General features: G+C 40.5%; 1 protein-coding gene across 1 annotated transcript in view; it reads left to right on the top strand.

Moving 5' to 3' along the window:
- Positions 1-10,862, top strand: part of GUCY2C (guanylate cyclase 2C) — a 45,683-nt gene extending 34,821 nt beyond the window's left edge. The window contains exons 19-27 of the mRNA XM_086610121.1: positions 1,667-1,755; positions 2,490-2,581; positions 4,196-4,354; positions 5,739-5,931; positions 6,323-6,497; positions 7,460-7,558; positions 8,315-8,409; positions 9,045-9,121; positions 10,688-10,862. Of these exons, the coding sequence (XP_086466247.1) occupies positions 1,667-1,755; positions 2,490-2,581; positions 4,196-4,354; positions 5,739-5,931; positions 6,323-6,497; positions 7,460-7,558; positions 8,315-8,409; positions 9,045-9,121; positions 10,688-10,862 (1,154 nt within the window). The remainder of the gene's footprint in view (positions 1-1,666; positions 1,756-2,489; positions 2,582-4,195; positions 4,355-5,738; positions 5,932-6,322; positions 6,498-7,459; positions 7,559-8,314; positions 8,410-9,044; positions 9,122-10,687) is intronic.
- Positions 10,863-14,592: the final 3,730 nt, after the last annotated feature.

The following is a 14,592-nucleotide window of genomic DNA, read 5'->3' as shown; positions in this document are numbered from 1 at the left end:
TATTAGATTAATCTGTTTTTTAAGTCTCCTGCAGAAAGTCTTTCAATGGCTAGGCTATCTGAAGTTAATCTCTGCATGTTAGAAGACTCGATATTGATATTTCAGGGTAACTGATATAACCGCTTCTCCAGGACTTAATCAGCAGTAGCAAGGACTGTATTCATAATTTAAAAGAGTTGTTTAAAATCCCCTGTACCTAGCCTCCACCCACCAACTTAGGAAAATTAAACTCAACTTCCAGGTACTCAGTAAGCCAGATTTCTCAAACTGCAAATGTATGTCAATCAACTTAACACACAACAATATTGCTACTAATGAGAGAAAAGAAGTCCCACAAAGACGATGGGCATACAGAACTGGATTTCTAACGTAGAGAAGTAACTAGGTCATAGTCCTCTTCACTGATTTCTCAGCAAGACAGCTGCTAGGCCAGCTGGTTTCTCCACTCTTCTGCAGAAACACCTCATTCACTGCTTAAGACTGTGAAATCTTGTCACCTACTAACACTCAATTCAAGCTGCCTCCTTGTTCCACTACTTTCTGTCACTGGCTAATTGCAGTCTTGCTAATAGTTGCTGTTAGTTCCGCTCTCAGGTGTGAGTGCCGTGTGGAAATCCAACACGTTCCTCTTGCATACATGAGACTTACACAGATTCTTCTGTCTCTTAGCCCACAGAAGTCTTCTTAGCAGTTTCTCCTCTTCATAACATTTGGGAGACTCAAGTCTCCTGCACCTTTGCTAGTCTGTAATTTCTGTACCACAAAGCTGGAAGCTACTGCATCTTTTCAGGGTGATCATGCACACTTGGTGTGCTTAGGCATCCCTAGCTGCTCTAGACTTGCACATACCATCACAATTATAAACCTTTCTCATCTCATTAGATGCTTCCTTCAGTAAAATTTTGTCCCAGATATAAAGAGGCATTACTAATAAATATGTTTCACACTTGTTCAGGGATCCCTTTCATTCTCTTTTTCTCCCCCAGAGGTAAAATATTGCTTCTCTTTTTCAACTCCCTCCCTCTGGAACTCTTGCAGTCTGGAGGAGAAGGACAGAGAGAGAGATCTTTGCTTTAGCTCTCACTTACTGTGCTTAAATTGGGCTGTGCAATTGCAGCCTGCATTCTGATATGTTCAGAATCCAAGTAACTTTCATAGAACAGATTTCATGAATAAGAGTACAAATAAGCTAATAAATCCTATTTTTTTAAACCATATACATTAGTAGCCTAGTTTTAAGGAAGCTGAGCATCTGCAGGATGATTTGAACTGCTCTGATGAGAGTTTTATGTCTCCACACTTTTGATCAAGTCGCAATGGGCTTTTCACATTGTTTTTTACTATAGTTATACTTCATGCTGAGAGGCACACTAATAATGCCTAACTTTCATTTGGGAAGATGCCATAACCATGCCTACCGTGACCAATAAATACTCATGTACATTCCTATTCATTTTGCCTTCAGGGGCCTTCAAGTCAGCCTGTTTTGATCTTGTGCCATAGATTCAGAAAAGCTGCAAAGTTGAAATTCACATCAAAATGAGGGAACTGCCTTCAAGGTTTCTGTTTGTATAGTAACTCATAATGTCATAGGACGCTATTCACAAGGAATGTCATTCTTATGTGTTTTTTTTGTTTAAAACTTTGCATTTTTTTCCTATGTTAGAGAAACTTTACAGAGTGGAGAGTGGCAAAGGAGTGAAGCCTTTCCGACCAGACTTGTCCTTGGAAACAGTGGGAGAAAGAGAGATGGAAGTAAGCTAATAATTAACTAAGCCATTTTCTGGATGAAGGGCAAAAGTCCTGGCCAAACTAGAGCTCATGATCATGGGAGGATGAAAGCTATGCACGTTTTATGCCAAATGCCCTAACCTCATGGGAAAAATGGTATTCTATAGTTGTTACCAGTGAAACAAAATACAGCTCATGAAAATTATTCCACTGGAAAGACATGAAAGCTTATATGGTACCACTCTTCTGATCTATTTTAGATATCTTTAAGATGAGATGAATCACACCTCAAATACACCTCTCTCCACTGATTATATAGCCTCTAAGGCTTCTTGCTCAGGTGAAAATATCTATATTGTAGCCATCTATATGTTCAGCAATGAACTCCATTCTTTTTGGCTGAATCATCAGCATCAGAAAAATCCCAAACTCAGGATATTGGAAATACAATTACCACAGCATTTACTTGCATGTCAATAACTCTGTCTGGCACCAGTGGCAAGACTTGATCTATTTACTTGCCTTTCATTTATGTATTGCAAATTCAAGTTAAGATCATGTCACTAGTCACCACAGAGTCAAGTTTAAGATGTCTGCAATGAGTGTCCTAACCATAGATTCAAAACAGTTAGTCACACATTTTAATAAGTTGCTGGTCAAGAGTAACTGGAAATTCCCTAATGAACTAGTGCTGTTTAGCATCATTATCCTTCTAGATCCATTACTCAGGTGAACTTTCCTTAAATTTTTGTTTGAAGGTGTATACACTAGTGAAGAGCTGCTGGGAGGAAGATCCAGAGAAAAGGCCTGACTTTAAGAAAATTGAGAATACTCTGGCTAAAATATTCAGGTGAGCAGCAGGGGCTCCATTTTTTAAGATGCTTCAAACTTCTCCTAAGTGTTAGAAAGCTCATATTTTTCAGTATGTAAGCTGATGTGGTCATGATTCAGTCAGTGGAAAAACTGAGTGTCTTCACTTAGATCCTCTTTTATTCTTTAGCAGAAAATTAGGTGAGCACGTGCGTATGTATACGTACATGTGTGCACATGAGCATCTATGCATATATTAGCTGAGTGAGGGTAAGATGATCACCACACCTCAAATTGGTACATTGTGAAAGTAGCAAGCTGGATAATTAGAGATTTAAACCACTGAAGTAATTCACCTCCTGTCTCTAGTGTCAAGAGTTGGATAGTGACTCATACTGTCTAAGTTTTGGGAAATTAATGTACATAAATGTTTGGAGGATGATTAGAAAGTTTGGATGAGCTGTGTTGTGCCATAAATTAGTTTGGATGGTCCTAAACTAAGCTGACTAGAAGTATTGGGTTGTAACTCACCAAAAGTATTAATTACAGGGTTTTCTTGGTATAAATTTGTGGGATAATAAGTGCCATAGCTGGATAAAACCAGTGAGGTTACACAGGCCTTTCACCTGGCCAATGCTGCATGGTCCCTACGGAGTTTGGACTGAATTATTTTGATGGTCAAACAGTGAGCTTTTAATCACTTCTCTGGGGAAATTGCTCCCCAGTTTTTAAAGCTCTCCTCATCAACAAACCCCAAGAGCACTCACATCATTTTACACTTTACATGGGCAGAAGGACAATTGCATAACTGAATGTACTAGTTCAATACTCTTACTGCAGCTGAATAGAAAGACATCCTGGTTCAGCTCCTAAGCCTCTGTTCTACAAAAGCAAAGAGGTTGCCTCTTGCCACATGCAACATGGTTCTCCTCACGGAGGGTCTAAGATGGTGCATCTCTGACATAAAGATTTGTTTAAAGTGAGAGTGATTTTAAAGTCCAAGTGGGTATAATACTAATCCACCTCTTCCTGTTAGCCTGGCCTCGTTTACTTTCAGACTGATTTGGCGCGTGCAGGCTGCCCAGACAAACGGGTCAGGAGTGGCTTGTGTTACCCTACTTCTGCTTCCAAGAGTTAGCAGGCTGGAGCTTGCAGGATCTGGTCAGGAAAAATATCCCAGAGGCTGCTAATTGTTCCATTGAATTGTTCTGTCTTCCACACAGGCAGCCTCAAATTGTCTTAATCTTTCTGGCTGAAGTCCCTATCTAAACATTATATGCAATTTTCTACCTGCTATCTTTAGCTTCCTCTCAGGATTTGACCTTGTCAGTTATTTTTTACAAATGAATGTCCATACATTACCCAAGGCAACATGGAGTTGACAATATTAGCAGGGCTAGGTGATTTAAAGGTGCTTTAAAAATTACTAGCTCTAAGTGACAAGCATGGATCACAGACTTTCAATTCATATACATACGCCTTCCAAGCAAGAAAAAGAATGACAGATTTGAGGCACTTTGCATTCTAACTACATAGAAGTCAAACACTGGAGAAGTTTTCTGTTGCTCCTTGTTTTGCATCTTTTTTGCCTCTCTCAACAATATGCTTCCATCAACCTTTCTTGTTGGTGCCTGTGTATTTTTGTTATTTGCAGTAACTACCATGGCCAGACCAATAAAAGCTACATGGATACCCTGATCCGGCGTCTACAGCTGTATTCTCGGAACCTGGAGCACCTGGTGGAGGAAAGGACAGAGCTATACAAAGCAGAGCGAGATAGAGCAGACAGGCTTAATTTCATGTTACTTCCAAGGTAACTGGCCAGGAGGATTTTCACTGGCATTTTATTTACATATATCACCTGATTCTTGGAGAGTAGGGGTTGGGATTAATATTAATCTTCTATTTCCTTCTCCTCTAATCTGATCCTGCTAGGGAGGAAAGAAGAAGCAGCTGTGTCTGAGGTCTCCACCCTACGGTGGAGTTTCATGCCAAGATGGTACTGGGACCTGTTATCTCTTCATGCACAGGATCACCTTTTCCAGCACAAACCTCTTTTTCACTGTCTTCCTGAGAACACAGATTTACAGTGATCCCACATCACAGAGCTCTGTTCTGTTCTGTTCCAGCACCTTGCTAGGCAGAAGGAATGTCTCCAGATGGAGAGCAAGAGTGCAGTCTAACTTCAGGCTGGGGTTTAGCAATGCAACAGAGGGGCTGAGGTGGGCTAGGCTATATTGGGGCACAATGGGCTAGACGGATGCTTCAGAGTATGGTATAGGACAAGTATTATTGATATTATAATATTAGTAATACCAGTAATATTGGTATTGCATACATTTGGAATAGTAAAACTATCCTAGTATATCATTATAGTTTCGAGGGTATTTAAGCAGTCAGGGTATTGATTTTATGACTCATCTTGAAAAAAAGGTGTTTGTTCCATCCAGTTCTGGGGAAAATTTGAAATGATCTGACTGTGTAGGCCATGTGACAAGGAATCCATATTTCTTTCCACTCTTTGTTGTTCCTACCACTCTATTATTGTCTCATTGTAGATCAAACACAGCGTTGTGCAACACCTACAATTTTCTGGGTCTTTTTCAGTTATTCTCTTCTAATATCTCCACTGGGAATAGATGTTTTCCTGGATTTAGAAATGCAAGAAAATGAAGGTCCCTCTGAATAGATATTGACTGTCATGGTATTGAATTTTTGTTCCATAAAATTTTCAGACTATGATATCTGATTTGAAATCAGGATGAGGTGATGTAATTATCAGGATGAAATTACTTCTGTACCGAGGAAACAGAAAAATATGCCTGTTCTTACTTATTGTGTGGGTAGAATGTAGGTCTACCTGTCAGAAGTTTCAGAATTTCAGTTTTAAATTTGAGTCAACATCCCTGTTTCTGACCTTAGCCAAGAAGCTCTGTTTCCTGCGCCACGGTTTCCTCATGGCTATTAACACACTTGGATTTTGTAAGGCTGTAGCATATTAATTAACATTAGTAAGTGTTTTGAGGTCCCTGGCTGAAAGGCAATACGGACATCTAAAATGTGATTACAGTGGCAGTTTTCAGCAAACTGATGTTTCCTACACAGAAAGCAATGATGTGGTTGAGTTGCATGAAAGCATACCTTTACTATTAAACACAGACTACTCATCTCTATTCCTGCCTTCTCTATTTCCACAGGCCAGTAGTAAAGTCTTTGAAGGAGACTGGCCTAGTAGAGCCAGAGCTATTTGAAGAAGTCACTATCTACTTCAGTGACATTGTTGGCTTCACCACACTCTGCAGATACAGCACCCCTATGGAGGTGGTAGATATGCTGAATGACATCTACAGGAACTTTGACCACATTCTTGACCATCATGATGTTTACAAGGTGATTAGCTCCATGCTTTCGCTCAGTTAACAATCAGGTGACATACAAATCAAATTGCATGATGTGGTGGATTTGGAAATCTGCCTTCTAAGCAAAGACAAAAGAGAGAAAAACAGCTCAAGATTACCTCATTTCAATATGTTTTCAGTGTGCCTGCTTATACCGAGTTTTCTATACTAGGTGGTCATGGATTCATTAACTGAAATGCTGGGTACAGTTATAAACACTCATATATGAAAAAGGTGTCAGCTACCTTAAACTAATCAATCCTGCTATCCAGGGAAAAAATGTTTAATCATGAGCAAGAGGATTTGATAAAACCTTTCTGCTTTTAACTAAATATGTAGTTTGCTATGTCTGCAGATACTGAGTTCTAATTTTGTTTCCACAGGTGGAGACCATTGGTGATGCTTACATGGTGGTGAGTGGTTTACCAAACAGGAATGGCAACAGGCATGCAGTAGACATCTCCATGATGGCTCTGGACATCCTGAGCTTTATGGGATCTTTTGAACTGAAACATCTGCCGGGTCTGCCTGTTTGGATTCGCATTGGAATTCACTCTGGTACACAGTAGTGCTAGATCAACGATGACAATGTCGTTGCCTTGGTTTTAAACAGAATAGACATCCTAGAAGATCTGGTAGTACATCATACGCAACTGCTCTCCTCATGAAGAATCAGGTTGAAAACAATGTACCTGGAGGAAGAGCAACAGAAGTAAATAAGTCACTGGTTTGCTACACTGTAGTGAAACAGCCCATATCCATTCATTTATAGCTTAAGTTAGTGGCTAGGAAGAGCAACTGCCATTGCTCCTGGTATGATAAAGCCAGTTGTATCAAATAAGCCTTTGCAGATTGCTCCTTCCTGACCAAAGTGGAGATCAGCCATGGCCAGATATGTTTGTCTAGCTACAAAACACAGGGCTGTATTTTATGCTTTTGGGGGAAAAAGTTCTGACAAGCCTATGTGAGAATTCATGTTTTAATTGATCCATAAAAATAATTTTTCTCAAAGGGGAACTGCAGATTGCTCAAGCAGATAGCTCCCAAGTACTTTGGGAAATTTTATCTTTTCATTTTAGTTTGTTTCAACAACCACCTGAACACCAGCTGCCAGAGGAGGTACATATCAGTGAAAGCAACTTAGTCACTGGGAAACCCCTTGAGGCGCCACTATGCACTCTTCCATAATGAAGCTTATTTTCTTTTCTTCTTGCTTCCAAAACTGACAGTTAGTAACTGTATTTTTTCCTGCACAAAACTTATGTTTAAACACAATTAACACTTTGCAGCCACGTCCTTTTTATGCTTTTATTGGCTTTATGCAAGACGAACAGAGCTAGGCTCGGTTTGTAGTGAAAGGGGAGACCACCAGATACTTTGGGAAGTGAGGTAATGGTATTGTCATTAGCGAGGAACGCAGAGCTCCAGCAGGTACTGCACTGCTCTGCAATAGTGAGAGACCTTTCAAACAAATAGTATCTTGATCTACCTTTTTTTCATTCTCTGTATCCCATTTCTAGGTCCATGTGCGGCTGGTGTGGTTGGAATAAAAATGCCTCGTTACTGTTTGTTTGGAGATACAGTGAACACAGCTTCACGGATGGAATCCACAGGCTTACGTAAGGATTTAATTTTAGCTGTCAGTGTAACAGGACCAAAGGCTATTGGTTCGTTTGTGACTTAAGTGTCTGTTTTAAGCTGAGAACAACTTGTTATCAGCTCGCAGAAGTTTTAAAGATTAAGAAGCCCTGTTTTGATTACCAATTGTTTCATTGTCCTGCTGGGCAACAAAGAATTGTGCCTTGTTCATGCTTCAGTGCTGGTAACGGGGAGTAAGTAGACTGGTTTTCTGGCTGAGTTCCTCTGGAAGATATGATACTTATGTGTCTGGGATTTAATTTTACTCTATGAATGGTAGATTTTAGTTTGATCTAGAATTGTATTACAGCTCTGTGGTGTAAATACGCTGACTGTATATTTTAAGTTGAAGCAATTATGTCTTCAACTTCACTACTAAGGGACTGTGCCAAGAGTCAGTTTGTCTTCCTTCTGCCCAGTGTCTTCACATGACTATACTCTGTATAGGATACTCCCAATTATTCTTTTCCCTTTTGGCACTTAAGTGCTACAGATACCATGGTCACCTGTATTTCAGATCAATGGCTGTTTCAGTATTCCTCCCCAGATACAATGGTATGTAGTGGAGTCAGATTTTTCATACAGCGGTGTAATTGATTCTCATTTAATTTGACTCTCGGAATTTATGTTGATAATAATTGGAGGAGCTTCTGCTATAGCACCAGTTTTCACTTGTACTTAATATGATTATGTGGTACATTTCCAGATTGAGCTTTTGTTGTGTCCTTATTTTTTAGCTTTAAGGATTCATGTAAGTGGTTCCACTATCAACATCCTGAAAAGAACAGATTGCCAATTTCAGTACGAAGTGAGAGGAGAAACGTATCTGAAGGTAACCTTTACCATGCACATGCATGAACACAGAGAAGAGAGATACTATGAAAGTATTATACAGCTGAGAGTGCCCCGCAACTTAATTAACAGCTGGGGAACAAGAGTTACAGATCAATTGGTATTGCAGTCTCTAGTGGCTGAAGACACTTCTATAAAGACAATGCAGGCAATGAAGAGCTCCCTAAGTCACAAATCAAAGCAACATAAAGACGTGGAGAACAAATAAAACACATCATTTGTAACAGAAAATTGTGAATTGATCTGATGGAAGGGAAGCTGAATCTACTGTTAATTTGCTCATGCTCCGATATCTGACTGCCTATCTACCAATCCATTCATTTCAGTCTATTACACTTGGCAAACGTCTGTACTTGGGAGCTGATGGCAGGTGGCATAGCTCACCTCTCCCATGGAGTGTTTCAGGTCGTGGAACAAGGGAGTGGGTGTGCAGCTGCATCTTCCCCATTCTTCTTGCATCTGATTTTTAATCCCTTACTATAAGTATCAGCTACTGAAAAGACGCAAAGGCAATCACGGCAATGTGCAATATAGTATTATTTAAGTAAATTAACTACAGAAAATTGCATTCTAATCCCTAAATTGTGCTTTCTGCTCTCTGTCATACATATTTAGGGCAGAGGAACAGAGATTACTTACTGGTTGACCGGTACTGAGGACAAGAAATACAATCTCCCGACGCCTCCTTCTGTGTAAGATGGTCTTTATGTGTGAAAAGGGAAGAGAAATTCCCAGTCTTTGTGCTTTACCCTTCACTGTTCCTCCCTGGCAGTTGTTGTGTTGTTTTCATATCACTCAACTTGCCTTCAGTAGTTAGAGGCTTAACAGTGTATGTGCATATAAATGCGTAAATATTCATGACATGGGACCATGCATGTGCTGAAGGTTATTTGTATATATAAGTGCTCAACAGGTTCATTTCCTTGGAAGGGAAATAAGACTTATAGGACAAGTTGCTGATGTAGTAAATGCAAGAGATTGGCAGAAAAATTAAAAACATTAGTATTCCCAAAACTTTAGTCCTAATGGCACCTGTGCATGACAGCATAGTGAGAGGATAACTGCAACTGAACGTGCAGCTCTCTGTAATACCATGTTACGCCTTTGAGCTTTTGTGGGGAAATTTGTAGGAGGAGTGAAACTTGAGGATTTTGAACAGTATTCTGCTAGAAGAGGTGGGGAAAGTTATTGTAGTATTGCACAGGCATGAAGTCTTCAAAAATTGAACAAAAGTTTACTTTCTAATTCACAAGAGATAAGTTATCAAGAAAAAAGTATGAGGCTGATGTCCTGGAACTGGGCTATCATTTTGCATCAGTATTGAATAAAATATAGTAATATCGAAGTGTTGTTTTCGAGAAACTATGCAAAATAGAAGTCAGGATAACTGACTGCATTTATTTCATGTGTATTTTCCACATTGCATTATATCCTGCAAACTCATTAAATGTGGAAGTTCCTTACTTTCTGCTCTAAACTCCTCTGTACAGCCGCGCTTTACTAAGTGGGAATTTGCTGCCACCTGCTTTGAAATGACTGTTTCAGTGCAACTTGAAGCAGTCGTATAAAGTACAAGTGTTTGTCTCTGGGCTGAGCAGGAAATTACTCTTTTGTAAGCTCAGAACTCTTTTTTTTTTGAATTAATATGATCAGTTGAAACTATCATAATTATTGAATTGGCAATTCTTCTGGAATTCAACTATTCAAAGTTGAATAAAAGAATCTTGAGCTGGATTACTGTGGTGTTTTCGCTTCCTCATATAGGCTGTGGCTGACAAAATTGCCCCTTAAAATTGTCATATGTGGGGTACTCCAGCAAAAGCCAGACACGCTGCAGAAATTTATGAAAAGGTGGCAAATCTGTTACTGAGGACCACCTGAAGTTGAATGAATAGTGGAAGTGCTGGCACCATTAATGGTGTTGAGAGCTAGAATCTATCTTGATTTGCAGTTAATCTAATTAATTTCTTCCTTTTCATGCAAATGATGCTGAAATGTTTTTAAAGTCGATAATGACACAGCTACAGACCACCTGTGCAGAGACAGTGAGCCGTACTATCTGGAAAAATCCCATGTAAATCCTAAATTCTATTCCCAAATCCAGAACCTGAATTTTGTTCTGCCCACACTTTCTATCAGGAGTGTGTGAATGTCATGAAGATAAACATATGATAGAAACGTTTAAAAACCACTGGGGATCTGGGGATCACTAAAAACACGTGAATAACTGTATTTTTTTTCTGTCCTGTTGTGTTCAGGGAGAATCAGCAGCGGTTACAAGATGACTTAGCAGAGATGATAACAAATATTCTTCAGAAAAGGGAAAACGAAGGGTTCAAGACACAGAAGCTTTCACGAGTACCTAGCTACCGATCAGGTACCCTGGAATACCTGCAACTGGTCAGCACGGAGAATTCTGTCACATATCTTTAAAACTGGAGGTCTAGCATGACCCAAAAAGCTGCAGCAACTCTCTGGAGTACTTCATGTAAAGGCTGGAGGCTTATACTCTCAGCCAGAGGATAAAGAAAATACCTTTCCAAGCATCCTTTCTACCATCTGACCTGCTATCAGTAAATCAAACCTCTCTTCACCGTAATGTTGAAATTGTTGGATGACTTCAGTAGGACACATGAAACCTGATTTGATGTAAATGAAAATATCTGCATTTGAGTCTGGAAAATATTTTCTTTTTCTTTTGGTTAGTTTTTTAAAGGTGATAGCCTGTTCAATAGTTCACTTCTGAAAATATTCACAGCAAAGCCTTAATTTGCCTTGATTTTAAAATGTTGTATTGAATTTGTAATTTTTATTTGAAGAAAGATTTGCTGTAATATATTTGAAAATAACATTAAACATATTATATGTAAATCCCAGATCTGTTGCCATTTTGCTGCTTCTATTGTTTTCCCCTGCGTCTCACATGTTTTGTTTAATCGAGTTGACTTTGTTCAAGAGATAACACTTCTGTTATTTACCTTGGGAGATTACTCCAGAAGCTGTATGGTTTCTAAAGCTTATCTGAATAAAATGATGGGCCTGCAAAACAAAACTGGAAATCTTGCAAAAAGAGACACTTTCATATCTTTTCTCCACTTCTGCTTCTGTCCCTAAACCAGAAGTGCAACAGAAATGAAGGAAACAAACTCATCTGAATTTCTTAAACCTCAGAAACTTTCAATTCAACTTTTGGACGAAGTTTCACAACCAGGCAGAACTCAGGTTTCACTGAAATGACTTGCTCATTAACGGACATCATGACATTTATAAACAGCTTTAAAAAGCAACCAAAGCACAGGTGACACATGCAAAAAATCAGCATTCATATGAAGAAATAACGACTAGTGAGTGAAATTTTTGCAAAGGCTTCTTGCACATCAGTGGGTTTCAAAGCAGAGCCACTTCTTTCACCATTGTCAAATATCAGTCAGTATTCAAACCATAAAACTTGGTGCAAAATCATCCTTTTATGGTTTTGAACAGCATTTTTGTCCACGTAAACAATCTAAAAATGTTAAAAAAGAGTGAGCCAGTTGCCTGTGTTTTTTCTTTATCAATCTAAACTGGCTTTGTAAGAACACACATACACAAAAAGAAGAACCTAGGTGTAAACAAACAGATCTGAAGTGCGAAGATTCCTGGAAAAATTCCATCAGGAGGTGCTGTAGAGCTTATGCTCTTGCCTAATGAATGAAAATTCTTACACCTAGGAACATGATTTAGACAGAAATAGCAGATAGCGTGTAACCAACACCCACAGCTTTCAGATTATCTGTAACCAGTCTTAAAACTGGATTGGCACTAATACCATATCATTACTTCTGCGGTCTGTGTCCTAATGGAAGTGTTCCTTGGGATAAGGACAGAAGAAAATGTCTGATATTCTAAACCTGGTATGTATTAAAAAGACTACCAGTACAATAAAGTATAAAGCCTGATATTTCGTGCCCTGTGGTGCCAACTGGCAAGCTTCGTCTGTCTGCATTCTTGGGTGCAACCACTGTGATTCTTGGCCCCACTGGACTATTTTGGTTGCTGCATCTGATGTGCTCAGCATGTGTAACTGTAATCTAGTGACAAGCACTGGACTTCTCAAGCCTGAAAAAGCCCACTGCTACAACTATCTTAAGTAGAGTTGCTTTGATCTTTGAAGAGACGAAAATATATTTTAAAGAGGAGTTTTATGGGTTCCATCCCTGACACCTCTGAGGTACAAATTATTTTAGAGCAAATGTCTGCTGACACTAACTGAGACAATTAATTTAAACAGGGTTTAGTTTTCAGTAGTCTTTCTCTTTCCTGCAATCTTCAGATCATAAATTTAATATAATTCTTTGAAGATCAATGTTTAGCAATGAGTTGATGCACCCATCTTCTGGCAGGTTTGTTTTCTATGTGGTTCTGTCCCTGCACATATCTGTCACCCATACATCACAATAAAATCAATTTTGACTACCCTTTTTAAAAATTTGCTCCTGGTTTGAATTCGTCTTACCCTTGCGTCTTGTTATCAAATGTCAGATCAAAGAGCCCTCTACCATTAGAAATCTGTCACTGAAGGTCCAGGAATTCACCTCTCCTGCTTTTTTTAAGAAGTGAAAAGTTACATTAAAAACCTCTTGTGAGATATGATTTTATTGTCTAAGTGGAAAGGATTTTGGCTGCGCCATCACCGTTCATTTGAACTTAACTCACATAAAAAAAAATTCTCTGAATCCCTGTGCTGGGACCATGTGGAAGTTAATCTTTCCAAACACACATCAAGAGCTTTGTAGCTTTGGTTGTATTCAGATTCCCCCCTTGTCTCTATCTCATTTTTGTCATGGATCCGCATTCCCCTGAGGTTTCAGCATTGCATATTTGTGCTCTCTGTCCTAGTTTGTATGCGCCTCCAATTCCTGGCCACGCCTATCACTTGTACACAGAGAATCTTGATTTAAACACTTTTTTTTTCCCTGTGATAATCCTATACAGGGAATTCTATGGAAAAGATAATTTTGTGTGTTACTTCACCAACACAGTCAAACTGAGAGTAGCATGTGACAGAGGTGAATTTTTCATTTGGAAAAACCTTTGGAAAATACTCCTTCAAAGCAAACACAGCATCCATTCATTATTAGACATTTGAGAGTTATTTTTCACTGTGGAGATAAAAAAAAAAAAGTTACAGCACTGTGTTTCACCCTTATCTCTGTGAAAAGCTGTCCAGAACAAAACAGCGACGGGTGTGGAAGGATCCCTGCAGCTGGCAGTAGTGTTACAGTGCTCCTACCCCGGGCTTGAAGCCAAGTTTTGCTTTTTGGCCTGAACTGTTGGCATGTGACCTTGTTATATGAGGCTATTACAGGCACTGGTATCAAATTTGAACTATCTTAAACAATTACCAAAACACAAAGTCCTAATAGTGCCTGTTTTAGGACAGTGATAGAATATCCAACACTAGAGGAGAAGAAACGGCAGCATCTCAAAATGATCTGAATCACAGTGGCAGCGGAAAACCCCATGGGAAGTTGTTCCTATCTGTAAACTCGATGAAAAGCACCATCCCTCAGCTTTTCTGGCGGGACACACGCAGCAGTTGTTCTCAAGGGGGTCAAAAGCTGCACTTCCTCTGATGTGAAACACACAGTTTGATAAGACACCACCTAAGTCCTGTTGTTTTATGGAGGCCTTTTCTGATAAACCTTTGCCCCTTTTTGGTTAATCACCCTCGGCAAGCCCAGTGCCCCCGCACGTGCCAGCCCGGGGCTCCTTCCCCATCGCCGCATGCCCCGTGAGGCTGCCGGCATGGCCCGGCCTCAGCCTGCGGTGAACCCCACATCCTGGCCATCCTTGGGGGCTCCAAACAAGCGCTGGAGTCCTGCCACCAGCCCGACGCCTTCCCCAGCGCCTTCTGCCATCACCACCAGCACGCCGGGCTGCGGGGCGGCCGGGCACAGGGGGCAGCGCTCAAGCCAGGCCGGCGGGGAGCCGGCGGCCCCAGGCCCGGCAGCCACCTCGGGGGCCTCTGCCACACGTTGGGCGGGAAGCGCGGTGTGAACAGCGGCCGCCGCTGCCGGCCGCCCCCGGGGCGCATCCCGGGCCCTGACGGCGGCCGGCCAGCGCAGGGGGTAGCCGTCGCCCCGGCGGGGCCACCGCCAGCACGGGGCGCCGTGGCCGGGGC

This window comes from Tauraco erythrolophus, chromosome 4 (genome assembly GCF_009769465.1).
Source record: "Tauraco erythrolophus isolate bTauEry1 chromosome 4, bTauEry1.pri, whole genome shotgun sequence".
In the NCBI taxonomy this organism is placed as follows: domain Eukaryota; kingdom Metazoa; phylum Chordata; class Aves; order Musophagiformes; family Musophagidae; genus Tauraco; species Tauraco erythrolophus.
The sequence above is the reverse complement of the archived record's forward strand: the minus strand, read 5'-3'. Positions and strand labels throughout refer to the sequence as shown.